The sequence below is a fragment of the Argentina anserina genome, chromosome 3 (genome assembly GCF_933775445.1).
Source record: "Argentina anserina chromosome 3, drPotAnse1.1, whole genome shotgun sequence".
NCBI classification, from domain to species: Eukaryota; Viridiplantae; Streptophyta; class Magnoliopsida; order Rosales; family Rosaceae; genus Argentina; species Argentina anserina.
The window spans coordinates 3391012-3416884 of NC_065874.1; the positions used below are offsets into that span (position 1 = coordinate 3391012).

General features: G+C 38.4%; 4 protein-coding genes across 5 annotated transcripts; 3 read left to right on the forward strand and 1 right to left on the reverse strand.

Annotated features, from left to right (window-relative positions):
* Nucleotides 1-1070: 1070 nt before the first annotated feature.
* Nucleotides 1071-6217, forward strand: LOC126785752 (cyclin-dependent kinase B1-1-like). The gene is made up of 8 exons (XM_050511388.1): nt 1071-1170; nt 1686-1755; nt 2762-2782; nt 2888-3483; nt 3594-3681; nt 3823-4003; nt 4783-4857; nt 6104-6217. Exons 1-8 carry the CDS (start codon nt 1071-1073, stop codon nt 6215-6217), a joined length of 1245 nt encoding a protein of 414 aa, XP_050367345.1.
* A 752-nt stretch (nt 6218-6969) lies between these two features.
* On the forward strand, nt 6970-10844 carry LOC126788728 (uncharacterized). The gene is made up of 8 exons (XM_050514745.1): nt 6970-7488; nt 7694-7736; nt 7835-8043; nt 8929-9130; nt 9377-9508; nt 9620-9717; nt 9809-9867; nt 10422-10844. Exons 1-8 carry the CDS (start codon nt 7108-7110, stop codon nt 10486-10488), a joined length of 1191 nt encoding a protein of 396 aa, XP_050370702.1. The 5' UTR covers nt 6970-7107; the 3' UTR covers nt 10489-10844.
* A 4784-nt stretch (nt 10845-15628) lies between these two features.
* On the forward strand, nt 15629-19135 carry LOC126788727 (nucleobase-ascorbate transporter 2). Of its 2 annotated transcripts, XM_050514744.1 has the most exons (14): nt 15629-15907; nt 16039-16136; nt 16231-16407; nt 16662-16762; nt 16858-16933; nt 17040-17099; nt 17192-17376; nt 17600-17696; nt 17791-17936; nt 18016-18107; nt 18212-18289; nt 18375-18535; nt 18650-18852; nt 18898-19135. In XM_050514744.1, exons 1-14 carry the CDS (start codon nt 15811-15813, stop codon nt 18905-18907), a joined length of 1581 nt encoding a protein of 526 aa, XP_050370701.1. In that variant the 5' UTR covers nt 15629-15810; the 3' UTR covers nt 18908-19135. The 2 variants fall into 2 exon arrangements, with proteins under 2 accessions (XP_050370701.1, XP_050370700.1); XM_050514743.1 differs by lacking the exon at nt 18898-19135 and having other exon boundaries at nt 18650-18892.
* A 137-nt stretch (nt 19136-19272) lies between these two features.
* On the reverse strand, nt 19273-22125 carry LOC126788726 (O-fucosyltransferase 8). Its single transcript, XM_050514742.1, has 10 exons — nt 21739-22125; nt 21569-21661; nt 21385-21487; nt 21230-21300; nt 21059-21147; nt 20857-20977; nt 20618-20761; nt 20153-20490; nt 19815-20055; nt 19273-19734 (listed from the first exon to the last, which is right to left on the reverse strand). The coding sequence occupies exons 1-10, from the start codon at nt 22069-22071 to the stop codon at nt 19423-19425; spliced, it is 1845 nt and encodes a 614-aa protein (XP_050370699.1). The 5' UTR covers nt 22072-22125; the 3' UTR covers nt 19273-19422.
* Between the last annotated feature and the right edge of the window lie 3748 nt (nt 22126-25873).

A 25873-nucleotide genomic window follows, 5' to 3' on the forward strand; every position in this document is an offset into this window, starting at 1 on the left:
ATGATCTGCTAGAGATTTAACTTAATCTGGCTGTCTTATATAATGTTTCATTGTTCCTATAGATGAAGAAATTTCAAGGGATTGCTATGTTTGGGGTTATTAATCTCTTTTTTAAGTATGTATGAGAAAACTTAGTGTATGACATGCATATAATCATAAAAGAAATTATCCCCCTTTCATCTCGACTAAACCAATCAAAGATTATGCTTTAATCACTATGTGATCATGCACTTGCCTAAAGCGTTATTGGATTGAGAAAAGCAGCAACATGATTAGTCCATAAGTTAACAACAGATTACCAAATGTTTTCTTTTTGAAAATTGATTGAATGATTGCAATTACTAGCTAAATGCTGCATGATGTTGTGTTCAATTATAAGCCAAAGTCCATACAGGTCCTTGTCTAGCTTTACAAGTTTGAACATTGGAGTGAGGCCTCAAATCTCAGAGATAGCTAGAGCGGTAGAAAGTAAAAAGCTACAGAAGGTGGTTGTCAAGTAGTTATCAGTGATATGATTTTAATTCTATTCATGCCCAGCAGACCAGGCATCATTTGAAGGCTGACATATTTCCAAAGTCGAATGGAACCTGGGAAGTGTGCATGCAAATTCTAAGTTGCAATCAAATCAAATCAAGGCTAAGCTGAAACGAGAGAGAGAGAGAGAGAGAGAGAGAGAGGTAATAAAAGCAAAAAGATGTGTGGGAATGATGGCGAAAGAGAGCTCATCGAGGCTTTTTGCCAGTTTTGGTCTCTGGGCATCAACAATGTTAAAAGATTGGGATATTTTGAGATATACTTGGGCTAAGCCACCAGATTCTTGTGGATTGGGCTTTGCCACTCATCTTGATCAGCATTTAGAATAGGTGGATTAGACCACTATTTTGGAGGCAAGTCTTGATGTATCACTCTCTTTTTGTCTATGGTTGTTGTCTTCTGTGCTTATCCTTAGGCGTGACAAATTCAATCCTATAGATAACGTTATGAAATCATTTATTCAATCGAATGATCTAACTGTCTTTATGTAAAGTTCTCTATGTTAATGGAAAGAAGATGAGATATTTGTTGGGGAAATGAGTATAAAGCAGTGGGTTGCAAGTTCACCATTAATTGATGTTGTGGATGCCGACTTACAAGTGACAGAATCAGAAGATCGTGATTTTGCGAACAAAGGTGAGTGTCTCTCATCCATAATGATATTATCTCTAGCGTATTCCACCGAATCACTAGAAGAGAGGGTGAATATGCAAGAGGTTTTGCCGTTTTGGTCACGCTGAAGAATATAAAGATCAAGTTTTTAAAGGACATTGCCGAAGTTGGGGCGTTGAACCGTTCTCTTGTGTTCTCATGCATTTGATTAAGTCTTCAAAAAAATATAACTTTCAATTTGTATATGTTCTGAACTTCTGTTGTGATCGTACTACGTGCATAGCAACAAAAACACAAGTGGAGATTCCATTACTCAGACCATTATCCTAGCCACAATTGGGTACATGGCTCCAGGTGATGTATTGTTAGTTCACGCGTCAATTTTTCTTCATATAATTATATTTCAACTCAAATCCTTAATGAAGTTTTACCAATGTGCAGACTGCAGAGCCTTCCATTCCATAGTTTGTTTCAACAAGAGGAGAATCAGAAGATGCATACAGTTTTGGTATTGTGCTTCTGGAAACTTTCACAACTAGGAAGCCAACAGATGGAAATATTTTATGGGGACATGAGTTTGAGGCAATGGATTGCAAATTCACTTCCACAGTCAGTAGCTCACGTTGTGGATGGATGCCACTCGGAACATTGAATTTGCCATCCATCATGAGGCTGGCTCTAGCTTGTTGCATAGAATCGGCAGGAGGACAAGTATGCCAGAAGCCATTGCCACACTGAACAAAAAAAAGTAGGAAGTTTTTGAAGGGCAATGTAGTAGGATGATGATTCTACTATGTAATGTCATCTAGCCTGTGTGCTACTGGGCTGCAACATCCCATCACAAACAGAACCAGGGTTTTTTAGTTCAACGTCTAGAGTTCCATTCTTCTCTGTTGAGAGAGAGAGAGAGAGAGAGAGACTAATTCATTTTCTTCCCTAACCTCCATTCTAAAGCTTTGCTCAAGACACCTGCCATTCAGACCAAAAAAAAAAAAGACACAAGCTCATGGAAATTGGAAAGACGGCACCTTCAGGTTAGACCTTTACCAATTTATACAGAAGAGGTCTAGGGTTTGTAACATATTGGGACCTTGCCGGCCCAAAATAAGACTCGGGCTCATTTGTAGTCTCGTTATTAGGACTGTTATTCTAATTTTTAAGTCATAGACTTGGTGTTGAGGGTTGTATCGCAGGTGTGCAATGGTTATGATATCGTTTTCGAGTACTAATAGTTTAACGTTGGTTAATTCTTGATATAAATGTAATGAGGATGTTGCCTAATGCCTATACATATATGCCGCTAGTTCTGGTATATAGTATTGTGGTGAGTTGTTTTTTCTTGACGTTAATCATAAGGAAGTACAATTGGACCCATTTCGAACCGAAATATTGTAATTGGTGGTTTGCTGGGTGGAATACAAATGGGAACTAATTCCCGTGGGAGCAATGGTTGTAATTATTCTAGATATTCATTCTTAAAAAAAAAACCGTTAGATTTACATCCGAGTTTGATTAGACGTAATATTTGGTAGTCGATTAGTCCGACGATTTCAATTAATGATACGTAGCTATGATTAAGTCCCCTTGGTCTTCTCGGTTTCCTTGTCGCATGAAGTAACCTTTCGGCTAGACCAAAATCCTTTTTAGTTGATTTAAATAAATGTTTTGTTCTGAACAAAGTTATTCTAGCTAGGGTTTTAAAAATTCAAAGAGAGGTTATTGGATCGACCAGCGACGCAACAATGGAGGACTACGAGATGAGTTCGGAGATATTGAGGATGGAATCCAACTGCCTTGTATACAAAGCCACGCACAAAGAGACCGGGGAGTTGGTTGCCATGAGAAAGGTGACGGCGGACGACGGCGTCGCACCTCCCGCTCTCGTCCGCGAGCTGTTGGTCGCGGCGAAGTTTAGAAAATCGGCTTACGTCGTCAACTTCCGTCAAGCACTCCGCGTCCTCGAGGACAACAAGGTTGTTTACTACGTTGTATACGAGCTCCTAGACACCACCGATCTCCACAGCTTCATCGCAGCCAAACCCTTACCGTCCGACGTGGTCAAGAAAGTTCTGTTCCTGCTCCTCCAGTGCGTCCACGAGTGTCATTCTAACGGCGTCCGCCACCGGAACCTAAACCCTAATAATGTGCTGGTAGACGAGAAACGAGGGAGTCTTAAAATCGGGGCTGATATCGGTCAGTCGTACTCTTTCTTTGGCGAGGCTTCTGCTTCCATTCCCGACGGGACTGTCAGTCTCCGTTACCAGGCTCCGGAGGCTTTGCTCCGATCAACCAGGTGCAGGGCTGCGGTTGACATGTGGGCAGTCGGCTGCATCTTCGGTACGTACTAAATCCCTTTAATTCTATGCATGCTTTTTTATTTCTTGCTGATTTCTTGATTCAATTAAAACTTGATGTATTGTGTTGTTGTATACGAAATTGAATTGCAGCTGAAATGGTGACTGGGGATGTTCTGTTTGTCGGGTGTGGTGGTGATCCTAAAAATACTGATAAGGAGCAATTGCGTGAGATTTTCAGGTTTGCAAGTGTTTGTTTTTCTTAGAACTTTAGATGTCATTTTTTGATTCCAAGTACAGGATAAGAAGATACATGTATACACTATACAGAATACAGATACATAGAATCACTATTGAGTATGGTGCAATTACATATGTGCAGGCAGTTGGGAAAACCAACAGAGTATGAGTGGCGAGGGGTCACTGCTCTGCCGGGTTGGGAACCCTACGAAGAATGGGAAGGAAAGAAGATGAAAGCTCGTTGCTATATGGCAGGAGATTTGCCAAAAGATTTGCTAGTAGGTGCAGTTCTTCTGGAACAAGATGGAGCTGATCTTCTTTCGGTAAGTGTTTTTATCTCTAATATATCAAGCTGTGGCAATGCTTTCTTGATCTTATTACTCTTTTTAGGACAGTTATCATTTTGCATCATAACATAAACAACATAAACATGGATTGGATATATGCATCTATGGGTTTATGAGGGCTTTTATTTGATGGTTTAACCTGCCAGCATATGTATCCTCTTCTTGCATATCAAGCCCTGTAATTAATTAACCTTTTGCTTTACTAGTTTCAAAATTTATCACTATGAATAATGCAATTTTGCGTGACAAAAACAAAATGGCGACAAGACTACAAGAATGAACAAACAGGTCTTGATATATAATTATATACATGCATGATTCAACAATATTGTGGTATTTATACTTGGAAGTAAAACTTTCTGCTTTCTGCTTTCTCTTTCTGTTTCCTGCTTCCGGCCATTTGTTACATGAAGTATGTTTCTGCAAAACATTCAATCTGTATTTTATGTTTTCAAGCAACTGGCATTGTCCCATTGGGGCTTAGGGCTAGTGTGAATGCATGCACTTCCAAAGAATTAAACGAAATCATTGGTTATGAACTTGTGATGTTTAATCACTATTGCCATATCCAAATGAAAGCTTTAACATGCTGTTGAGTTGATTAGTGATGACTTGTGATATTGAAGATTGATATACAGTATATACTGTTATTTAACTCTGGCTAGCTGTTGAGTTATATTTGTGCAAAGTTTTTGTTTCTTACAAATATGGAGCATGAATCTTACAGTATATTGATTGTTTTGAAAATAATGCAGAAAATGCTTACATATGATCCAGCTCAAAGAATCACAACTAAAGCAGCAATGGAGCACCCCTACTTCGGCGCAATGGTTAGCTAGAAAAGTATACGTGATATATACACAAACTGCAATTCAGAAACCTTGAATGTTTTTGAGAGCCAGCAGCTGTATGTATTGAATATTTAGCATATGCAGAGTCTTCAAGCTCACAGTTAGAACATTATATAGGTCATATGGAAGCTATATTTCCCGATTGCCTTTGTTATTTCTCCTCTGTTTGATTAAGTACTCATTTCTTGGGTATAATTTTTCGTTGTACTACTTAATGTGTATCAAAAGCCCGAGCATTTTAGACACAAATGACGATTCATTGTGGCTGATGTGATGACTTACATAAATATGTGTTAAGAGTTCAATGCAATAGATTCCAACACATAAGAACAAGAAACTGCCTTATTTGGTATCAACCATCGTCCTTACTCATTGTGGACAATGTTGTCAACAAACAATTATAGAAATGCAATGCTGTCACACGTCTAAAAGCTTGTGTTCATTATCAAGATTGAAAGATTTATTACGTGATTGACGACTACGGTCATTGCACTATAACACTAGGACATTCGTTTATCTATAATCATCACATCGCTCTACCTGGATGTGGAGGTCATTATCTCTATCCCTTTGAGCACCAGATGCCCTGGAGATAAATTGATATGGCACTACGACTGCAAAGGAGTTTTTTCGGTGTGTAGTGCTTATGCGGCGGCTAGGGATCATTTGATTCTTCAAGATATGACTACTTCTAGTTCCTCTTCTTCTCAACCCGTTGAGCCCTTCTGGAAGAGTTTTTGGAAATGTAAAGTTCCAGGCAAAGTTAAATTCTGTTTATGGAATTTCTCCCTACTAGATCAAACCTTGTCAAAAAGAAAGTAGACATTGTTCCAGCTGCGGAGGAGACATGTCTTCATTTGTTCCGTGATTACCCTGTCTCTGCTCAAATGACATTTCACCTAACGGGTATGTTAGATTATCCCTCCTTCTCTTGTTTTTGAAGACTGGTTACAGTTTTGCATGGCAAAATTACATTCTTCTAGTTTTTGCCGTCTCCTGGTAAAGTTGTGGTTTTTATGGAAAGCAAGGAATGATAAGGTGTGGAACAACAAAAATTGTGATCCTTCTTCTACCTTACTCAGTGCTCAAGTTTGGCTTGCCAATTATATGCTAGCAAATGCTTCTCCTTCAAAATCCACTTGCCTCCGACACCTTTGGAAGAAACCTCCTTTTGGTTGGTCTAGTGTGTGTATGGATGGAGCTTTTGATGTTCACTCACATACAGGAGGTGTTGGAATTGTTGTTAGAGATGCTACTGGCTCCTTTCAGCTCCCAGGGAGTACCTTCACTCACTTGTACCGGGATGGAAACTTTGCTGGCCCTGCAACGTGTTCTTTAGTTCTACTCCTTCATTTTTACAAGACTTCATCGCTAGTGATTGTACTTAGTTTTCTCTTGATTTAATTTTTTTTTGTCGTTTCTTCTAAAAAAAAAAATCGCATCCCTCTACCTTTCTCAAAACTTCCATCTTTCCACTCGACCCATGGTTTCTCAATTGTCACATGAATAGCTCTCGGTCTCAGAACACGGTCATATGGATGATCCATTCGTGCATTCCTTGCGAGATGGGGTTCCGAAGACTATATGTACCTTCCCCTTACTAACGTGAGCCAACCAAATTCTAACGTACTATGGTGATAGTTTTTTTTTATTGGGGAGTTAGTCTTAGTTAGATTAGGTAACACACACCTATGCAGGATATCCCAATAGAGCCAGACTAATTCATGCATCGCCACGGGGCATGATAGCGAATACCACATGCCAGACACACTTGTCTAACAATGGTCACCGCCGGCTGGCCACCCAGACTCATGCGAGGATTCGAAATCCAGACCTTGTGGTTAGCAAGGAACCAAGGACAAGGTTTTCCACCTCACTATCTCCGGGGTGGTTTACCATGGTGATAGTTAATAGCCGTGAATTCACATATATTTAATTTAATTTTTAATGACATTATCACAGGATACCGGTCTCAAGGCCCGATATTCTCAGGCCCAAGTAGAGTTTCAAGCCCAGTTAATTTTTTGTTTCTATCTAAAAAAGCTCAGCTGAGTTATATCGCTCATAATTGTCCATCTCCCAGAACTGAAAACCCCTTTCCCTCTTTGCTCTCCAATTCAAAACCCCCAAATTCCAATCTCCAATTCAAACCTCTCCGAATCTCAACAACTTCATCCCTCAATTCGCTTCTGAAACCCTAGATTCCCAATCTGCATCAAAGCCCCAGCCATGGCCTCACGAAAGCGCCAACCGGAGGGCATCGCGCTGCTCTCCATGTACGACGACGAAGAGGACGACGACGACATGGACGAAGCTGAAGAACACGGAAAACAAGAACAAGAAGAAGAAGACGAAGAAGACCGCCGCGGAGAGAGAGAAGAGCGGGATCAACACGGCGACGCCTCCATGCCGGATGCGGTTGATTCCAATAATGCGACGAGCGGTGTGGATGATGAGAGCTCGGGGCAGTTTCGCCGCTCCGCGTCGCAGCAGCAGCTCTCTCAGAGGCCGGGATCGCCGGAACAGGCGGCGGCGGTGGAGAGGTCGAGGAGGAGAGGGACGCTTGTGGACTATGGGCATGATGAAGCTGCTATGTCTCCAGAGCCTGAGGTATATGCTCTTAAACGTGGCAACATTTGAGTATTGATTATGTGCATTAAAGGTTAGGAATTGACATGTTTGTGATGTATTTTTAAGCTCTGATTTAAGTTTTGAGCTTCGTAATTTTCGAACATTCTCACTATTTAGATGGTAGCTTAGTACTCGAAGTTATGGACAGTAATTAGTCAAGATGAGCTTATTTAATTGATTGCAGGAGGGTGAAATCGACAGAAGCGGTGGCGTTTTGCCTACAAATGGTAATGCTGTTCTCTGAGCATTAGTGTTTTCTGTGTTTCGGACTACTGGTTGTTTGTTTTGTGTATCTGCAACTTCATGTAGTATTTATTTGTTGCAGGTGATTCACAGGGTAAGACGCCTCAGTTGAGCGATCAAGCCACTCCTCGAGTATCTGAGCCATCGCACTCTGATGCGATGAATGAGAATATAATTGAATCAGAGGGTAGAAATGCTGAAGAGACTGTTGGCGAAGATCAGAAAGGTGTTGATCCATTGGATAAGTTTCTTCCACCACCATCGAAGATCAAGTGCTCAGAGGACCTACAAGTAAGTTCTTAGTTAAAGGTTCACTATTTGCAGAATAGATGTGTAAAAAAAAGGGGGGGGGGTTCTTATAGGGATTATAAATTTTGAACTAATAATACTGAGGTCTTAAGTCATATGTGTCTAGCTTCAGACTCTGTTGTATGTGACATGTGCATTGGTGTCCCTGAACTTTCTTGAGACTGTATCTGTGGAGTTTATTTAATACTCGAGGGTTGTACAAGTCAAATATGAAAACCATAATATTTTCATCTATACACCCATATTTGAAGTCTGAAATCCTTTTCTTCAGATGATAATGTCAAAATATGGTGTCTTCTTGCCTGATGGTTCGTCTGATATTGAAACTTTAGGACACTAACCTTTCTGTTTGAATCTTTTGGCATAGATATTTGTGAGTATAAAAGTATTTCCTTAATTGAGAGGTATGTTATGGGCTTAAGGCCATCTTAGTCTCATTGTTACCCTAATGCATAATGGTGTATATTACTTTATATGTATTTCCCCTGAACGATTTAAAGCCATTAAAGTCAAAGGTTCCAGCATTCTAGGCCTTGCTAAAACTGAGTCTGAGTGTATCATAAGAAAAGGGACATGATTGAGTGTTTTGAGGGTGGATCCCTCATTCTCAATTATAACCATTGTTCGCTTGTTTTATGTTTGTACCTTGATTGGGAATATCAGCTTTGGAGTTTGAAATGTCCTTAGGTGACCACCTGTGTTTAGTCGTAGTTGATGAAAAATAGGCCATAGCCTCAGATGCCTCATATTGATATCCGGTTATGGTATTTATTTAAGTATGTTTAGTATTTGTTATGTCTCTTTTAATATTATGTCAATGTCATAATGTACTGTATCTGATTCGGTTTTGATTTCTACTCATTCCAGAGAAAGATTCAAAGGTTTCTTGAATTAAAGAGGGCAGGGAAAAGCTTTAATGAAGAAGTGCGGAAAAAGAAGGACTATAGGAACCCAGACTTTCTATTGCATGCAGTGCGGTTTCAAGATATCGATCAGATAGGTTCATGCTTCAGTAAAGATGTATTTGACCCTCATGGATTTGACAAAAGCGACTACTATGATGAAATAGGTCACTCGCAACTCTTATTAACAGTCTCTCTCTCTCTCTCTCTCTCTCTCTCTCTTCTCTGTGTTTTTGGTACTATTTTGGGTTAAAGCATGCTTTTGTTCAAACCAAAAAAGGGGTCCCTCACTAGAAGGGCTGTGTGTGTGTGTGTGTGTGTGTATAGATATATTTCTGTGTGTGTATTATTTGTCTACCTGCTTGCATATCTATATATCTTATGTGTTGTGTGTGTTTGTGTTTTTGAAGCAGAGGCTGATTCTAGACGTGAGCTGGAGAGGATCAATCAAGAAAAAAAGAACCGTCAGAATGTTGATTTTGCTTCTGGTGGAAGACTAACACCAATAGTTGGTGTTGCGCCTACACCTAACGCACCCCTTCCAGGTTAGAAACCATTTAACATAAATTTACGGTACTCACTTTTTAACTGCAGACATATGCAGATTAGCATTAGCTTCTCAATAATTTGTCATTTGTGGTTGTCTCATGTTGTAGGTATAACTGTGCCTGCTACTGGGTTGAGCTCCTTACCACGTGCTGCCGATATCATCCCTCGGGATGGTAGACAGAATAAGAAGTCGAAGTGGGATAAGGTTTCCTTCAAAAGCAATACATGCTTATTTTCCTGATGGATCGTAAAGACATTACTTTACTGACTCGATCGTATTATTTTTCTTGTTTCAGATAGATGGGACTCAGGCAACACTGTTATCTTCTGCTAATGCTGGTGGATACACTTTGGGGTATGTTTCACTTACCGATTTCAATACTCTTTCCTGCGCGTAAATTCCATTTCATCTTGTAGTATGGTGTAATGACAGCTCTTATGTCTTTATGTAATCCTCTCAGCCAAAAGTGGCTAAATGACGCACTTTACTGTAATTAAAACCTTTCCGGACGCTTTCGGAAGTTTTGGTATACGTGAATTAACATCAACACTGCATGCAGTCATTTAACTTTTCAAGTGATTGTCGAGTGCATTTACAAAAGGTTGTGATATGAATTGACTCTGCCTTTATGTCCTCTTTGTTACCCGCCTTATGTATTCATTATGAGATGACAGGTTTAAAGTCTCAAATGTGTTCCTGAACTGCATTTGGGTTTGATTTAGTGAAACAAATCTAGAATATAAAAGTGATGTGTTTTTTTTTCTTTCAAGTAAAACTGTATATATCTTTAGTTGTCAGGGAGATTTGTCTGAAATATTTAGCAATCACTTCCTGATCTCTAACTTTTTGTAATGAAAATTACCCTTGGTCAGTTATATAAAAAATAACTTGTCTCTTTTTCGGTGCAGGCAGCAGAAACGGAGAGAGGTGGAGGAGAAGAGATCTGGTGAGAAGAAGTTGGACAGAAGATCATGAGCCATTGTAATTCTTCTTGGTAGATCACATATACGACCACATCAACTTTTGAAATGGATAATATGGTCCCAGGCGAGTTTGGCGACGTAGTTCTTTTCTTAAAACATTTAGAGCAGTACGGTGGGTCTTGTAACTTCTTTATCAATTGTACATGTATATGACCAGAATGGAATCATTCGATAGCTGTTACATATTGAGGGAGATCAAGCGGTTCAATCAGATTTACTAATCAAGTTGCTGGAGTTATTTGCTGCTTATATTGCAGAGAATTGAGGAGCATTTTCTATGTGCATATTCATTACACCAAAATGCTTATACTAAGTTTGACCAGCTCTTAATTCAATTCATTTGTGCAATTCTTGCTATTCTTGGATCCTATCTCCTAGTATTAAAGTCGTTCTTGCTATCCAGCTTTCGTTTGTTTTTGTTCTTTTGTTTTATCTTTTTTACCCTTAAAGGTCTTCAATCATTTAAGTGTTAAATCGATCAGTTGGTTTATTTCCCGGTAATAGTATAAACCCCTCTAACATGATAACAAATTACCAGGAATGATTGCAGAATACACTGCAGAAGCCATAAACGCCTGCTTCCAACAAAGTCGTATCAACTGCCGGAACATACATAGAACTTCTGACCTAATAGACAAGAACATAGTTCAGAAATCTCCAGGATGATGTGAGGCAGCAAGTATAGCGAGTATAGCGAGTAAAGTGGCAGAAATGCTTTGTTTAGGACAATGCGATGAGAGTTTTGACGTCAACATAGGTAAAGCAGCAAGGTAAAGTAATCAGTATAAGGCAGTTGCTTAACCAAGAAAAGGTCATTAGAAAGCGATCTATTGGTTTGTTTTGTTGGATTTAGATACATATCAAACTCACTTTTATATTTCATGTTCTAGCCGAAAGGATTCCTTCACTCTAAGATAATGCAAAACAAATGAAGCAGTGACCAACTCTACCACATCTCCACCACACCTCCATTGGTTATTTTGCTTTGTGTTAACATCTTTTTCCCTCAATTGGCATTCTCCAATCTCCAATCACATTATGCTATAGTTAATCATTCCTTCTCATTCCTTTTCGAACAAACTTGGTTTCTGTTATTGCGTTCAATTCTAGCCTATGAGCAGGAAGTAGAATATAGAAGATGGACCCAAACACATCCATACGAGTGAAAATTCTAGGAGAGAATCCAAGTCCGATGAGAAACTTGGTCATGGTCAAAGGCAAAAGTGTTCTTTAGACAAAATGATCATGCTTCCACTCGTATACCCTCATCAAAAGAAGTAAATATATATCCTTTATAACATCCCATGATTACGTGAGTAACGTGACCTTAGCTTTCATTATGCAGAGGATCCTTGTTTGGCTGGATCAGGATGCACTAATCATCCCTTCTTCAAGAACTACTCATAATTATCATATAGGATTTCCTTTACTTCTGATTGGTACTACTTCTGCAGCATGACTGTGGGATCCAGATGGGTCCTCTTTAGGTTTGTCTCTGTTATTAAAGTTAAATCTCTTACACATTTTGCATACAAATCTATTCAGATAATTTAAATAGTAGAAGCATGCATGCATATGTTAACATGATATGAATCTTACCCCAAAAGAAAACAAGAGAAAATAAGTCCATTAATAAAGTGAGCTTTTTGGCTTCTGTCAATTGCCACTATGAATGGATATTGTCTTGGCTAAGAAACCTTTTTAGCATGGACTATGGAGGAGGAAAAGGATCTTATTAATTAGGAACATCTTTATGTTCCTTTTCGGTCATTCAGGGTTAGATATTCAAGTAATTTAACTTATACAGTTATACATGATAGTGGGATGGAGATGGGAATGGAGATGGCGTTAGGTTACTTTGATTCTCCTTTTGTCCCTTTTATGATCGATTTACCATATTATATGGATTGGTGTCTCCTCTAGGGTTAAGTCTGGAACATCATTTAGATAATTCCTTGAAAACGATAAGTTTACTGTTTACTTGTGCAGTTGTGCATGCATTGGGGTAGTTCCGCTTACATTTATATATGATAACTGATGTTAGTTATTATGAGATTGTTCACTAGAAGTTTAACCGTTTAAGTGTGTCTAAAAGACTCACATCTTATGTTTCTTTGCTGGTTTTCGGTATAAATGGCCTTTAATTTCTACCCAATTATGGAAGATGAGCGAAGTCATTAGTTGGGGAGAAATCAGTCTATCAGATATATATACATAATCATAATTCTCATCCAATAAGATCTAACTTATTTCTCTTTCATGACCAATAATGGAAGAAGAACAGAGCCATTGGTAGATATGTCAGCCAGCTTCTGCATGAATCTGGAAACCACATCAGACTTTGTAAGTCTATCTGTGACATTGAAGTGTATTGGCCCATGCATATAGTCTGTCCCTACGTTGGATTTTTAGTTTTTTAATAAATAGTTAAATACCAAGATTAAACTTTTGGAAAACCATGCATGCATGAGATCGATTCCAACCAAAATAGTTCTAAACGAGCTAGCATTAGATATATATATATATATATATATATATGCCGTTTGAGGTGCAGACTTATGTAAGATATAGATTCGCTGATTTCGGCGACGGCAGGCTGTAACGACGCGGCGGACCAGCACAATTGCACTACCTACCTCCCGGCAATTCCGTCTGTGCCAGTCAAAGCTCCATCGGCGACCTATGACAGCCGGAATCTGCAAAACTCAAGTTTATGGGCAGATTCCGGCGATTTCGCGATTCTGGTCGCCGTGGGTCGCCGATGGAGCTCCGACCGGCACATACGGGATCGTCGGGAGGTGGGAGTGCAGCTGTGTTGGTCCGCCCCGCTGTTGCGGTATGCCGTTGCCGGAATCGGCGAATCTATACTATACGTAAGGTACGGATGTCCGCACCTGAAAATTCTCCTATATATATATATCAATGTTTTAAAAAAACTCGTCTGAGGCTTAAAAAAATTTAGACTATTTACATAACGTCTCTGTTTTTTGGTCTAGACAGTGAGGCTTAAAAACCGTAAGTTTTTCACGCCTATAACTATATTTTTCACGTCTTTTACGCATTTTACTACGCCTTAAAAAATAATATTTGTATGTATCTTTTTATATTTATATATATAATATGTTTAAATTGATAAAAACTATCTAAAAAGTTTGAATTATGAATTCCATTATATTTAAATGTAATATATCGGTAAGTTCTTATGTATATTTGTTATTTTTATATGTATATAATTATATATTTAATTAATAAGGCTTACGTCTAATGCGTCTTAAATTTTAACGCTTAAAGTTCTCAAAAAAACGTTTTGGGTACGCATTCGTTTTTTAAAATATTGACATAAATATGCTAATAATTCTACATGAAACACTGAATTGCAAACCGAACTGAATAGAAGGTTGTTTATTTGGTCATCCAAGTATATCCACTCAACTAAGAATGCCCTCAGTATATCCTCTCCACGTACGTCTTGCAATGTATATATGAAGGATAGAGACCTGTGATAGTTTCGTATTTCGTAGTGCTTGCTCCTTTTTGCAGATTGCTGGGTCAATTTAATTTGGTTGGTTTGTTTGGTCCCGATGGTGGGAACTGGGAAGTAAATATCCATGGATTTCACTGCAATCGCTACCCCAGAAAAGCGAAACCTCAGGCCCTATATTTATATATACACTGTTGAAGAAAAATGGCAGATTCTGGGCTCCTATTTCTTGTCTTAGCATAGAAATATAGACGTTAGAGATTACAACACACACACGTTTGGGAGCCCTAGTCTAGTCAGATACTCTTTATTTTAACACCTAAAAATCTATCATCGAGTACGCTAATTTTGTAGTTTACTACGATCTGAAACTACCCCGATAGAAGGAATAAAGGAGTGTAATTTTTAACTTGAACAAAGAACAATCATGGGAGTGTTTCTTGTTATAAAATTGGTTGTGTTGTCATCTCTGTTTGTTTAAACGATTCTGGAGCAAGGTAAATCAGGGATCATGTCGCTTGCTACATTCAAAGGTTGGTACTTGTTTCTCAATAAAGGAGTAGCTAGTACTAGCTCATTTTGATATATTGTTGATTTGGTGTTACCATTTATTGTTTTTGGAGGTCCACACCCCACAGTTGTGCATACGCGTCACATGATTTTCACATAGATCATAGTCTCTCTACATATACATACATTATTGAATTTTTTGAGGATTCAAAATTATGCGACTTGATAATAACCAGAAAAGTATGTTATTTTGCGTTACAATTATTATTATTTTCTTTTTCCGGAGTTATAGGTGTTCGACACTTTAAATGACAAGTATTGATGAGCTAATCATTCACAATCATGCCTTAATCGGAGATTGGCATACTACTAAAGTTGTGGGCATCGACGCCTCAATGTGGCAGCATTGATAATTGAATATCTCATACTCCCCTATTTGATTAACTGAATATGGGTTCTCACCTCCAAAATTGCAAGTGTTACACACACTTCAATTGACAAATGTTGAGGATTTTACCATAGTCATGCGTCTAACTTTCATGATCATATCATCATCATGCGTGACGCGATATGATAACGTACACAACATTACAATCACGAAAAAAATTCACGAAAAAAATTAACATATTATAGAAGAAGAAGAAGAAGAAGATATTCGTAGCTCCTAATGCTTTTACCATAACTCCCAACTCCTCTAGCTAGCTCATCTCTCAACTTTCTCCCCTTCCTAAGACAGAAGAATCACATTTCCAAAGGTACAGAACCAAGACGTTTCAATGGTTTCATTCAAACAACCAATCCTTGTGAGTTGTGAATCTCTTATTGAATGCATTTCTTCCCTTTTTAGCCGATTAGATTTGGAAAAGCAATTAAGAAATGGGGTTGTAAAATTAAGTGGGAACAGTGTTGGCAGGCAACGGTAACATCTGGTTTGGAAGTTCCTTAAAGGGCAGTTCGGGAATAGCAGAGAAAAAACATATAGAGCCAACGGAACTTTGGTCACAGGTGAAAAAGCAGAGTGCCATACCATATAAAAACTCTACCAAACTCGAAACGAGAAAAAGCAGCTTCACAGTGATTTAGCTCAATAGTGGGCGCCAATTGCACACACATTGTTTCTCACTCCCCCTTCTCTCTCAAAGTCAAGTTTCACAGTTCTGTTCTGTACTGAACTCTCTCACTCTCCTTTTCTCTCTTAGCTTTTGCCCCTTTTCTGCTTCTGCTTTTCACATTACATTCATTTGGCTTAGAGTGTCTCTATCTCTGAGTCTTTGATTCATTTAGAGCAAAAACAAGGTTCTGTGTTTACAGAATCTAAGAGCTATGGCGGCTCCTCCAGCTAAACCAGAAGAGATAAGCCATCCACCAATGGACCAGCTTCAGGGTTTAGAGTATTGCATTGACTCAAACCCATCTTGGGGTATGTAAAACTTGAGTCTTTGATGTATATTTGGACTTAGAATCTCAATTGTTTTATTGGTTTAAGGTTTTCTCCATCTGGGTTTTGTTCAAAGCCTGAACAGTTTAAGTCTTTTTTTGATGTGGAAACAGGGGAAGCTATTGCTTTGGGTTTCCAGCACTATATTTTGGCCTTGGGGACTGCTGTAATGATCCCATCATTCCTTGTGCCTTTGATGGGTGGCAATGATGTTAGTTCATTCATTCTCTGATTGAATTAGCTATCTGTTGGGTTTCAGTTCGTGACACTGATGAATTTGGTTCTTGTTTGACTTGATTGATCAGGGTGACAAAGTGAGAGTGATACAGACTCTGCTCTTCATTGAAGGAATTAATACACTTCTGCAGACATTGTTTGGAACAAGATTGCCAACTGTGGTTGGAGGGTCTTATGCATTCATGGTTCCAATCATATCCATTATTCATGATTCTTCTTTGGAAACTATTGCCGATCCTCATACTGTAAGTTCGAATCTTTGTTTTGGTTAACACTCTTATAAGTCTATGATCTGTGTGATAATTGGCCTCATTGAACGTATATATGATCTTCCTACTAGGAATAATTGAAGACACCAATCTAATTAATTAGTTGGGATTCTATCATGATTCCATTTTGAGAATAAGTTTTGTCATTTGATAGCTTTGATTGTTTATGAGATCTGGGGACTGTTTGTTATTCATGGGAGAAATGCTAATGGCATTTCATGTATTTCTAGAGATTTCTGAACACCATGAGAGCAGTACAAGGTGCCTTGATAGTATCATCAAGCATACAGATAATTCTGGGATACAGTCAAATTTGGGCCATCTGTTCCAGGTAACCAATGTAACTCCTACATCAATGAAGTAACGGTATTTTAAACTTTTATCACTCACAAAATGAACAAGGGCATCCATCTTTATGTAATACAGGTTCTTTAGCCCACTTGGAATGGTTCCTGTTATTGCATTGGTTGGTTTCGGCATGTTTGACAGAGGCTTCCCAGTGGTAATTATCCCATAAGTTTTACTTGTTAAAGTTCTCACTCACTCTTATCAGCATTGTGGAGTATTGTTACATTACTCTGACTCCCTACACACTCTCTGTCTTTCAGGTTGGGAGATGTGTTGAAATTGGCATTCCAATGCTCATCCTATTTGTAGCTTTCTCCCAGGTAATATTACTGTGACCATCTACTGGTGGTTTATTATTTATTAGTATACTTGTTGAGACTGAAGAACTCATTGTTTGTATTTTTGTGGGCAGTACTTAAAGAACTTCCATGCAAAGCAGATACCAGTGCTAGAGCGTTTTGCGCTTATTATATCAATCACAGTGATATGGGCATATGCACACCTCTTGACAGCCAGTGGTGCATACAAACACCGCCCAGAAGCTACCGAGTTAAGCTGCCGAACTGACAGGGCCAACCTTATTTCTTCTGCTCCATGGTTTGTACCCAAACTAGTTCTTTGCCTTTTTCGTTTCATGCTCACCTTTAGTACCATGTCAACATAAGGATATAGTAATCTTATAGTCAGGCTTATTGTTTGCTACTCTACATAATTGTTTTTTGAATATTTACCCACTCAAATGCTTCTGCAATGTACACTTGAAAGTATCAAAATCAGATGAACCAGTATGCCTTTGTTTAACATTCTCCTCATAATACAGGATAAAGATACCATATCCTCTTCAGTGGGGTGCTCCTACCTTTAGCGCTGGTCACTCTTTTGGTATGATGGCTGCTGTTCTAGTTTCATTGATTGAGGTACAACTCATGCTAACTTGAAATTTCCTTCTAGCATAATTAAAACCAGTAAAAGTAATACACTAATACTAATGCTTAATGCTTACTTTTACAGTCGACTGGAGCTTACAAGGCTGCATCACGCCTAGCAAGTGCTACACCACCTCCAGCTCATGTTCTTAGCCGTGGTATCGGATGGCAGGGGATAGGGATCCTTCTTAATGGACTATTTGGAACATTGTCAGGCTCAACAGTCTCTGTGTAAGTATAAGTGTTTCTTCATTTCTCTTTTCTCACTTAACAAACAATGGACCACTAATAACTTTTGAAATAACTACAGAGAAAATGTGGGGCTTCTTGGTAGCACTCGTGTTGGAAGCCGTAGGGTTATTCAAATCTCAGCTGGTTTTATGATATTCTTCTCCATGCTGGGTTAGTCCCTGCATGATAGTTTCCTCATAAATGTCTTCTACGGTTAATATTACACTCTTCTACTGTCTTCCAATTGAATCTAACATGCATCATTCCTCTGGCAGGAAAATTTGGAGCTCTGTTTGCATCAATACCCTTCCCCATATTTGCTGCTGCATATTGTGTTTTATTTGGTTTTGTTGGTGAGCATCTGCTTTTACTAGGCATTTTCTCAATCTCTTACAGGAAGTTACAGCCAACTTATTATTGATCTATTAATGTTCTCAGCTTCAGTGGGGCTGTCCTTCTTGCAATTTACAAACATGAACTCAATGAGAAACCTCTTTATTGTTGGCGTATCCTTGTTTTTGGGCTTGTCTGTGCCTGAGTATTTCAGGGAATACAGTATAATGGCTCATCATGCTCCTGCTCATACAAAAGCTGGATGGGTAAATTCCCCCCATCCTAACATCACATCAGTATCTTGTACTATATCATGAAATGTTTTGCCAAGGTGAATTATCATTCATGACTCACATTTCTATTTTCTTGATGTTGTGCAGTTCAACGATTATCTTAATACCATCTTCTCATCATCTCCAACTGTGGCCTTGCTTGTCGCCGTGTTCTTAGATAACACACTTGAATACCAGGAAAGTGCAAGAGACAGAGGAATGCCATGGTGGGCCAAATTTCGGGCATTCAAAGGGGATAGTCGAAATGAAGAGTTTTACACTCTTCCCTTCAACCTTAATCGATTCTTCCCTCCATCTTAAAGTGATATCATGCGGTTTGATTACTAGAAAAGATGTCCATCTTAAAGTGATATCATGCGGTTTGATTACTAGAAAAGATGTTTAGAGGAAAAACATCATTTCCAGATAGGGATCGGATTATTAGAATACATGTCAGTAGTACTGGAAGCAGGGAAATGATTACATGTCAGTAGTACGGAAATGAAAACATAATGCTTCTGCTTCATTCTGTTCTTTCAAGTATTGACTCGGATCATTCGGGTTTAATCCAATAAATTTAATTGATTTTTCCCATTTCCAAGTTTATTCAGCATACAGGATTCATCCAAGGTTGGATCAATTCTAACATTCGTAAGTCTGACGTGAGAATACTGAAAGTTTAAGCACATTGTTTCCAATAAGCAGGGCTAGAAAGATCTGCGGTAATCAGTGTATTTGCAAGAACAAACTAATATATTCATGACTGGTAGACAAGTGAACAGAAATGGTAAAAGGGCAAAAGAAAAGAACTCCTACAACTGTGCAGCTACCAATTAAAGAATCATATGGCATCAAAAAATGAACGTAATGTTTGAAAAACATTACAGGTAGGATTTACACATGCACTGTGGGCATCTTGGCTGTCGATATATGCTTCGACCAAACCTCCTGACATGTACCCTTTGACCTTCCTCGATCATCTTTTTAACTCTGTCTTCAAAACTGTTCCACCCTATGGTACTATTCTCAGACAAAATTGCTGCTAGCCTCTTCTTGTTAGGCCGCAGAGTAGGCGCATTACCGCCACCGTAATAGGTTCGAAATCCAGATACCAGGGAGGATAGTTGGCTCCCGGAGTCAGTCATAGCAAACACATCAGCAGTTGCGCAGGCAATGAAATCTAGTGCCGCTAACTGCACAGGAAAATCCTCTAAATTATTATCAAGTGTAAAATGTTTTTTTTTAATGCAACAAACAACCAATACTGACTTACCTTGGAAGAAAAGTTTTGAAAAGGTGCAAGTTCACTTGGTGTGAGAAGTGTTTCCTTTGTGACCAAATTAGGATAAAGGTCGGTGAAGGAATTCATCCTGGAGTTTCCACCATATATCTGAGATCCAGCTAGGTAAATGTAAGTTCTATGCTTAAAACCCACACCAGCAAGAACTAGTGCTGCTTCTTCCGGTGTCAGTGGACATTTCCCCAACTTTCTCAACTCACTTTGAGAAACAGACCTAGAATTGTAAATGTATCAGTTAAACTCAAATTGTCCATAAATTGCACACAGTTAGAGATAACAGTAACTGGAAAAGCCATATAAGAAATATATACTTTGAGTTCTTTAAGCGTTCGATGAGCAGAGGAAAATGCACTTCTCTGTATGCTTGGAGTTCATTTCTCTCACTTTCTCCACCTCCAAAGTCACAGAGCGAGTAGGCTACCATGTCAATCTCAAATCTCAAGTGTAGAGCAAGATATTTGAACGGGCCTCTAGCTGCAACATCCTGCTGTTTTGAGTGAATGCTATGCATGAAGTCTCCAAGCAATTGGTTGTCCAACAGGCTCATTGCAGCATCATATTTCCTTATCGTTTTAACCAGCAAAGAACCAACTCTTTGGATATCGGGCGCAAATTTTAAAGCATGGAAATTGCATTTGCATCGTAGTCTCTGCAATATTTTGGAACATTTATATATTACAGGTATTGCATGATATAAGGCAGAGCTTTTCCATTGTTGCGCTGCTTAATTCCCATAATCTGTCTATTTCCTAATAGAGTAATAGTCAAACAAGTACCTGAAGCTCAGAAGGCAATGGATCGAAGCCTAGTCGATTCCCATATCCCAGGAAATGAACAACTCCATTTTTCAAGAGAACAGGAAGCACTGTTTTCATATAATCAGTTGGTTTTGCCTCCTTCACGAGATCGGCATCAGTAATCTGGTAAAGATACAAGTAAGACTTAAAAAATTGTTTTGAAAATCTGTGTAATCAAATAATGTCCTGATTCAAAGAAAAATAGGATAAGAGCATACAAGGCTTCCAATTGCTTCAAGGTCTAGTGATGCCAAATGAGAAGGGAGTTCCTTGACAATGTTTACTTCATCCTTCATTACATCTATAAAATATTCTTCTTGGTAAATATCACCAAATTGGCTGCAGCAATGATTTTTGAAACATAAGACTTTTAGTAACACCAAACTGAGGTCGTTAACAATTCAAAGTTGATGCTCAAACCTCGGATCATTCCACACATTGCTGTAAAGAAATCTTGGAATAACAAGAGTAGCATTCAGAAGAGATGCCACAGCAACAGCATTGCAAATCTGTAACCAATGAAATAGCCTACTCAGACTCATTATTATGCATTGGATGATCATTTCCAACATCAATTGATTGAATACATACAGCAACTCGTTGTTGATTGAGACCACCATTTGCACTGACTAGTATGTAGCCATTACTATTCTTATATTTTCCTGCATACAAAACAAACAGCTACGTAACAGGACGAAGGGCCCTTAGAGATACATTAACATATGGACTTCAAACTCATCAAATACCTAGGCTTTTCGAAACTTTTCTATCCGCAGAAGGTTTCCAGGCAGCAACTTGCCTCCTATTTGGTTCCTCCCATAAGCTTGATGACTCTTGCTCGGACTCTTTCTAAAGCAAAAAAAAATTAGTTGAGGAAAAGCATAACAGTCTAATTGTATGCATACAGGTTATGAAGCATAGTTAGCAAACCTTTGCAATGGATGCAGATGCTAACTTCTGAAGCCGATCGTACATCTGAACTGGAGATGTTTCTTTCATAATGTAGGCATTACTTTCGTCCTCCTTAATTAACATTCAATCTCAGGACATTAGTACTAGGACAATTGAAATGCTGTGTCAACAATTATGATTTCTCGTACCTTAAGCCCCGGAGATTTTCTTGAAGTTGAACTGTTCTGAAGAATCATGGAATCAAAAAAGGATACCAGAAATGAATCCAGCAGGATAAGGAAACTCATCAAAACAAACACAAAAACGATTGACTTCACATCTTTCCGGAGCCACAAATGCTTTCTCCCCACATAGCTTCCCTTACAAGTACTGTACTTCATAGAATGACTTCTTAGAACATGAAAGTCATGACTTTTCAGGCCATGCAGCCACACCATTTTGGAATTTAAACTGTAATCTCCTCCTGACATTCTTCTTCCAGCATTAGAAGGATCATATTCTTTGCTCCCTTGCTTTCCCATTGTAATCTCTTTCTTTCAACACAGCTTCAATTACACCATCTCTATTTTCCAAGATGAGTAAGAAATTAGGCCAAGAATGATGCCAGGGAAAAAGGTCGCTATTGAAGCTTCAACAGCACCCTTTAAATCTATAAAATTTTCTGTTTCTAAAACCGACCCGCCACCCGTAAGACCAAGTAAAGCAGCTTCAAATTTGGTGGTAGACATTGACACAGAGAATGAGAAATGGAAGCAGAAGATTCAATATAGTCGAAGCAGAAGTGCAGAACATTCAGGGTAAGACGGATTCAAAGTGAAGCTAAGAGGTAGTTGATTAGGGAAAAAGAGTTGAACAAACGAGTAAAATGCAAGCGAGAAGTGAAAACTCAGCATCACCTACACATTATAACTAACTTGCAGACCAAGAATTAAATATAAACAAAGACATGACATACAAGAATAGAACAATTACATCCTACCAACTCATCAACTCTTAAAAACATATTGCGAATTTTTAAGGTCTATCATATCGCATACAGAGACTTCTTCAGTTCTTTGTGACACAAACAAAAATAGCATTCAAACGTAATTCGGGAGTACAACTAAAACCAGATAACCATTCTAAAATCTATTCCATACTACAGTTTTATTTCCTAATTTATATTGATTCTTCTTCTGAAGTTTCAAAAAAATCTATGAAAAGGGATATAGTAGTTATGTGGTCAATTCCCACGAAGTTACCGAGCTTCCAAACATGAAATCTTGAACACATAACAACATGAGTTGAAAAGGTGTGTGAAGTTATAATTGTTACACAAAATGAGTCACATTCCGTCTCCATGAATTGCGTCTGGCTTTTGTTTAAAAGTTACAGATGAGTCGATACAAAATACCAGACCAATTAAGAACAAACTTGAACACATAAATAGATGACTGTAATGCAAGTGAAAAGTGAAAGCTGGGGAATGAAGTAGCTTGCATGCCAACCAACTAAAACAGACTAACTTTACTTCTGAGGAGCATTTTCACTGTCAAACTGATATTTGACTATTTGTACATAAAAAGATGGATGAAGAAATTTCCAACAAAATGCCATGTCAATTTGTCATAATCTAGTTTCATACAAAAGGGGCATTACTATTGACACAAATTATGATCTGGACATAATGAGAAACACTTCGACTGGAGAGAATTATACGTGTAACAAACTGGGGATCTTTTATTTAGGACAGAAATCCTTCACACAAATGCAGTCTATACTGAGCTTTGTATCAACAACAACAACAACAACAAAAACAAGAACTAACATCACACACCTCCAGTGTCCTTCAAAAGTTTGTTCTTGATTTTATGGAGTGTACATGACTGCAGAACAAGCTAGTGCCAAATACTAACCTCATAATGGACGAGACACATCCCCCTCTTCTGGTAACTATTCCTCTCCCATTCCATATTTCTGCATATATGGAATTTTAGATAACAAAAACAAGATTTATAAAATTAAGTACTTGATCGAATTTCTTCATAAATCTAGACAATTTGAAACCTAAAGTAAAAACATTACCTGGAGGCCGGAGCGTTATACCCTAATGTAGCTAGTCTCATGGTTTCGATCACAGAATATCCTCCACTTGACAGTTTTTGCAATGCCAAAATCAGCAACATGTGCAACCACAACTCTGTCACTATTTTGTTATCTGCTCATGGCCCTTATTAGTTTCTACATACTAAATAAATGATCGTTCTATAACAAAACAAAGAAACCCATCAATGTCCTCTCTCTGCCTTTGAAACCCAGAATGGCTATGCCTCAATTGTGACCAAAGATTAATACAGTCAGGGTTGTGATGATCTGAATTCTGAAGGCATTATATCAGGTTTGATTTTATTCTACCTCTGTTTATTGACTTGTGCTCTCTATAACCATCAGTATCACACATCTGCATTGTACTTCGAAAATGTCCTTCAAAAACGTGATTAAGTTCTACTAGTGCTTTTTTTTCTTTAGAAACCACTAGTGCTTCTTGCTCACAAGGAAGCTCACAGGACCATGATTAACCTCTTCCCGAAATAAATTGCCCAACCCCGTTCAATTAGGAGAAAATGAATTAACCGTTTTGTTAATACTAAACTAGAAACTGCTCACACCCTATTGGGTGTGGAAGAATATGTAGTTATTTATCTGATAGTGGGTGCTTAAATTTTCAAAAAAAATTCATTGATTTATTCAATTCAGGAAAATTAATTGTTATACCCATGCCTGTTTATTTATCAGTTAGCAAATAAATGAGTAATTTCGACAGTTTATATTTTAGTGAAACTTTTGGCTGCCCGCTTTATAGTAGTAGAGATAAAAATAAATAAATTTAAAGTAAACCGTCTATTAGGTGAGCTAGGCGAAAGCCAAGGCCCGCTTAAGCTTAGTTCATACCAGTCAGAAAATTACAGACCAGCTTGGTGTCTACTTAGGTGTAATTTGCAGTATTGCTAGCTGTTGATGGAAAACCTCCTTTTGTCTTCAACTACACGTAGAATGTAACAATTTGTTTCACATTCAAAGAAATTTAAAGGCAGAAGCAAACAGCACAATACTCTTCATCTTCAAGAGGTTCAAGGCTGCAAACTCGATCTCGAGTCACTCAAGTGTCGAGCACCACAAGTAGCCTGAAGCCGGTTGCAAACAGGGCTAGTGTTTCATGTTTTAGTGAAAGAAGATCAATTAATGGTACATTGTGAGATTGTTCTTTTGTGATGCCACGTAAAGTTGATACAAGAGTGTACCAGCAGCAACATATTAACTTCTCTCCATTGTATGAAAATTTGTGGATTGCCGAAAATGACATCCGAGAATGGATAAAATCTATGCATAATCCAGGGACAGCGTCGTGATCAAATGTCAGTACCATATTCTTGATTATGTCTTGCTAAGTAATACCCTTGAACTATACGAATATGACTATCAACATGTTTGTTGTATATCCTATTGCCGGCTTGCGGTTATATATGACTTCTTCTATGCTGATTAATTCAACTTCTCTAACTCACAAGTCTCCAAAATGTAGTTGGTTCTTTTAACAGATTGGTGATCAGCTACGCTCTTTCAGGTGTAAATCCTTCTGTGTTTTATGACCAAACATATCCGAAACCTTGTGGACTGATCTAACAGCTAGAGTCGCTCTCAGTTGTGATTGGTTTTCACAAGTGCATGTTAGACACAGTAGACTTTCGATCTCCTTCAATATCTAAAGGCTTTTTGAAATAAGTTTCCAATCTTATGAAGTGCATGTAGGAGTGACTGGTAGATCAACAATTTTTACCCCATCAAGCTAATGTAACAGCCTCAGATACTTAATAATTACCTTCCAATGCTTCACCATTTTGTCCCAGTACTGTACATGTTTCTTAAGCACGTCCAAAGCCCAGAAACACACCTTCTTATTGAGACACGTGGTCCTGGTCTAGGCCATTAAGCTACTGTACCAGGCATCACACCAGTAGCAGAGGCCTGCAGATTTCAGGAAATAGACCAGCCTATACACTTGCACAGTAATTTTCTACCATCTTCCTGTTTGACCAAAACCCATTTGCACTGTTCAATCGTTGACCACCGACGGTTCCGGGCCCTTTCTAAGAACCCTAAACAATATTACGGGAATTTTGTCCTTATTTCCTCAAGATGAAACCAGTAAATTCTCTATTTGTGGTGCAAACATAGCATGATTAAATGATTTAAATCATCTTCAAATTGTTAATCATCCTTGTATTACTGTGTATGTATATATATAAATTATAATAAATAATTGAAAAAATCCTTTCCCTGCAG

Coding starts and splice junctions, on each gene's coding strand:
- LOC126785752 (XM_050511388.1), top strand. CDS start 1,071: ATGAGTATAAAGCAGTGGGTTGCAAGTTCACCATTAATTGATGTTGTG. Junction 3,682..3,822: donor CAATTGCGTGAGATTTTCAG/GTTTGCAAGTGT, acceptor ACATATGTGCAG/GCAGTTGGGAAAACCAACAG. Junction 4,004..4,782: donor ATGGAGCTGATCTTCTTTCG/GTAAGTGTTTTT, acceptor AAAATAATGCAG/AAAATGCTTACATATGATCC.
- LOC126788728 (XM_050514745.1), top strand. CDS start 7,108: ATGGCCTCACGAAAGCGCCAACCGGAGGGCATCGCGCTGCTCTCCATG. Junction 8,044..8,928: donor AGTGCTCAGAGGACCTACAA/GTAAGTTCTTAG, acceptor TACTCATTCCAG/AGAAAGATTCAAAGGTTTCT. Junction 9,131..9,376: donor CGACTACTATGATGAAATAG/GTCACTCGCAAC, acceptor TTTTTGAAGCAG/AGGCTGATTCTAGACGTGAG.
- LOC126788727 (XM_050514744.1), top strand. CDS start 15,811: ATGGCGGCTCCTCCAGCTAAACCAGAAGAGATAAGCCATCCACCAATG. Junction 17,377..17,599: donor CTTATTTCTTCTGCTCCATG/GTTTGTACCCAA, acceptor CTCATAATACAG/GATAAAGATACCATATCCTC. Junction 17,697..17,790: donor TTCTAGTTTCATTGATTGAG/GTACAACTCATG, acceptor TTACTTTTACAG/TCGACTGGAGCTTACAAGGC.
- LOC126788726 (XM_050514742.1), bottom strand. CDS start 22,071: ATGGGAAAGCAAGGGAGCAAAGAATATGATCCTTCTAATGCTGGAAGA. Junction 21,662..21,738: donor GAAAATCTCCGGGGCTTAAG/GTACGAGAAATC, acceptor ATGTTAATTAAG/GAGGACGAAAGTAATGCCTA. Junction 20,762..20,856: donor TTGAAGCAATTGGAAGCCTT/GTATGCTCTTAT, acceptor TATCTTTACCAG/ATTACTGATGCCGATCTCGT.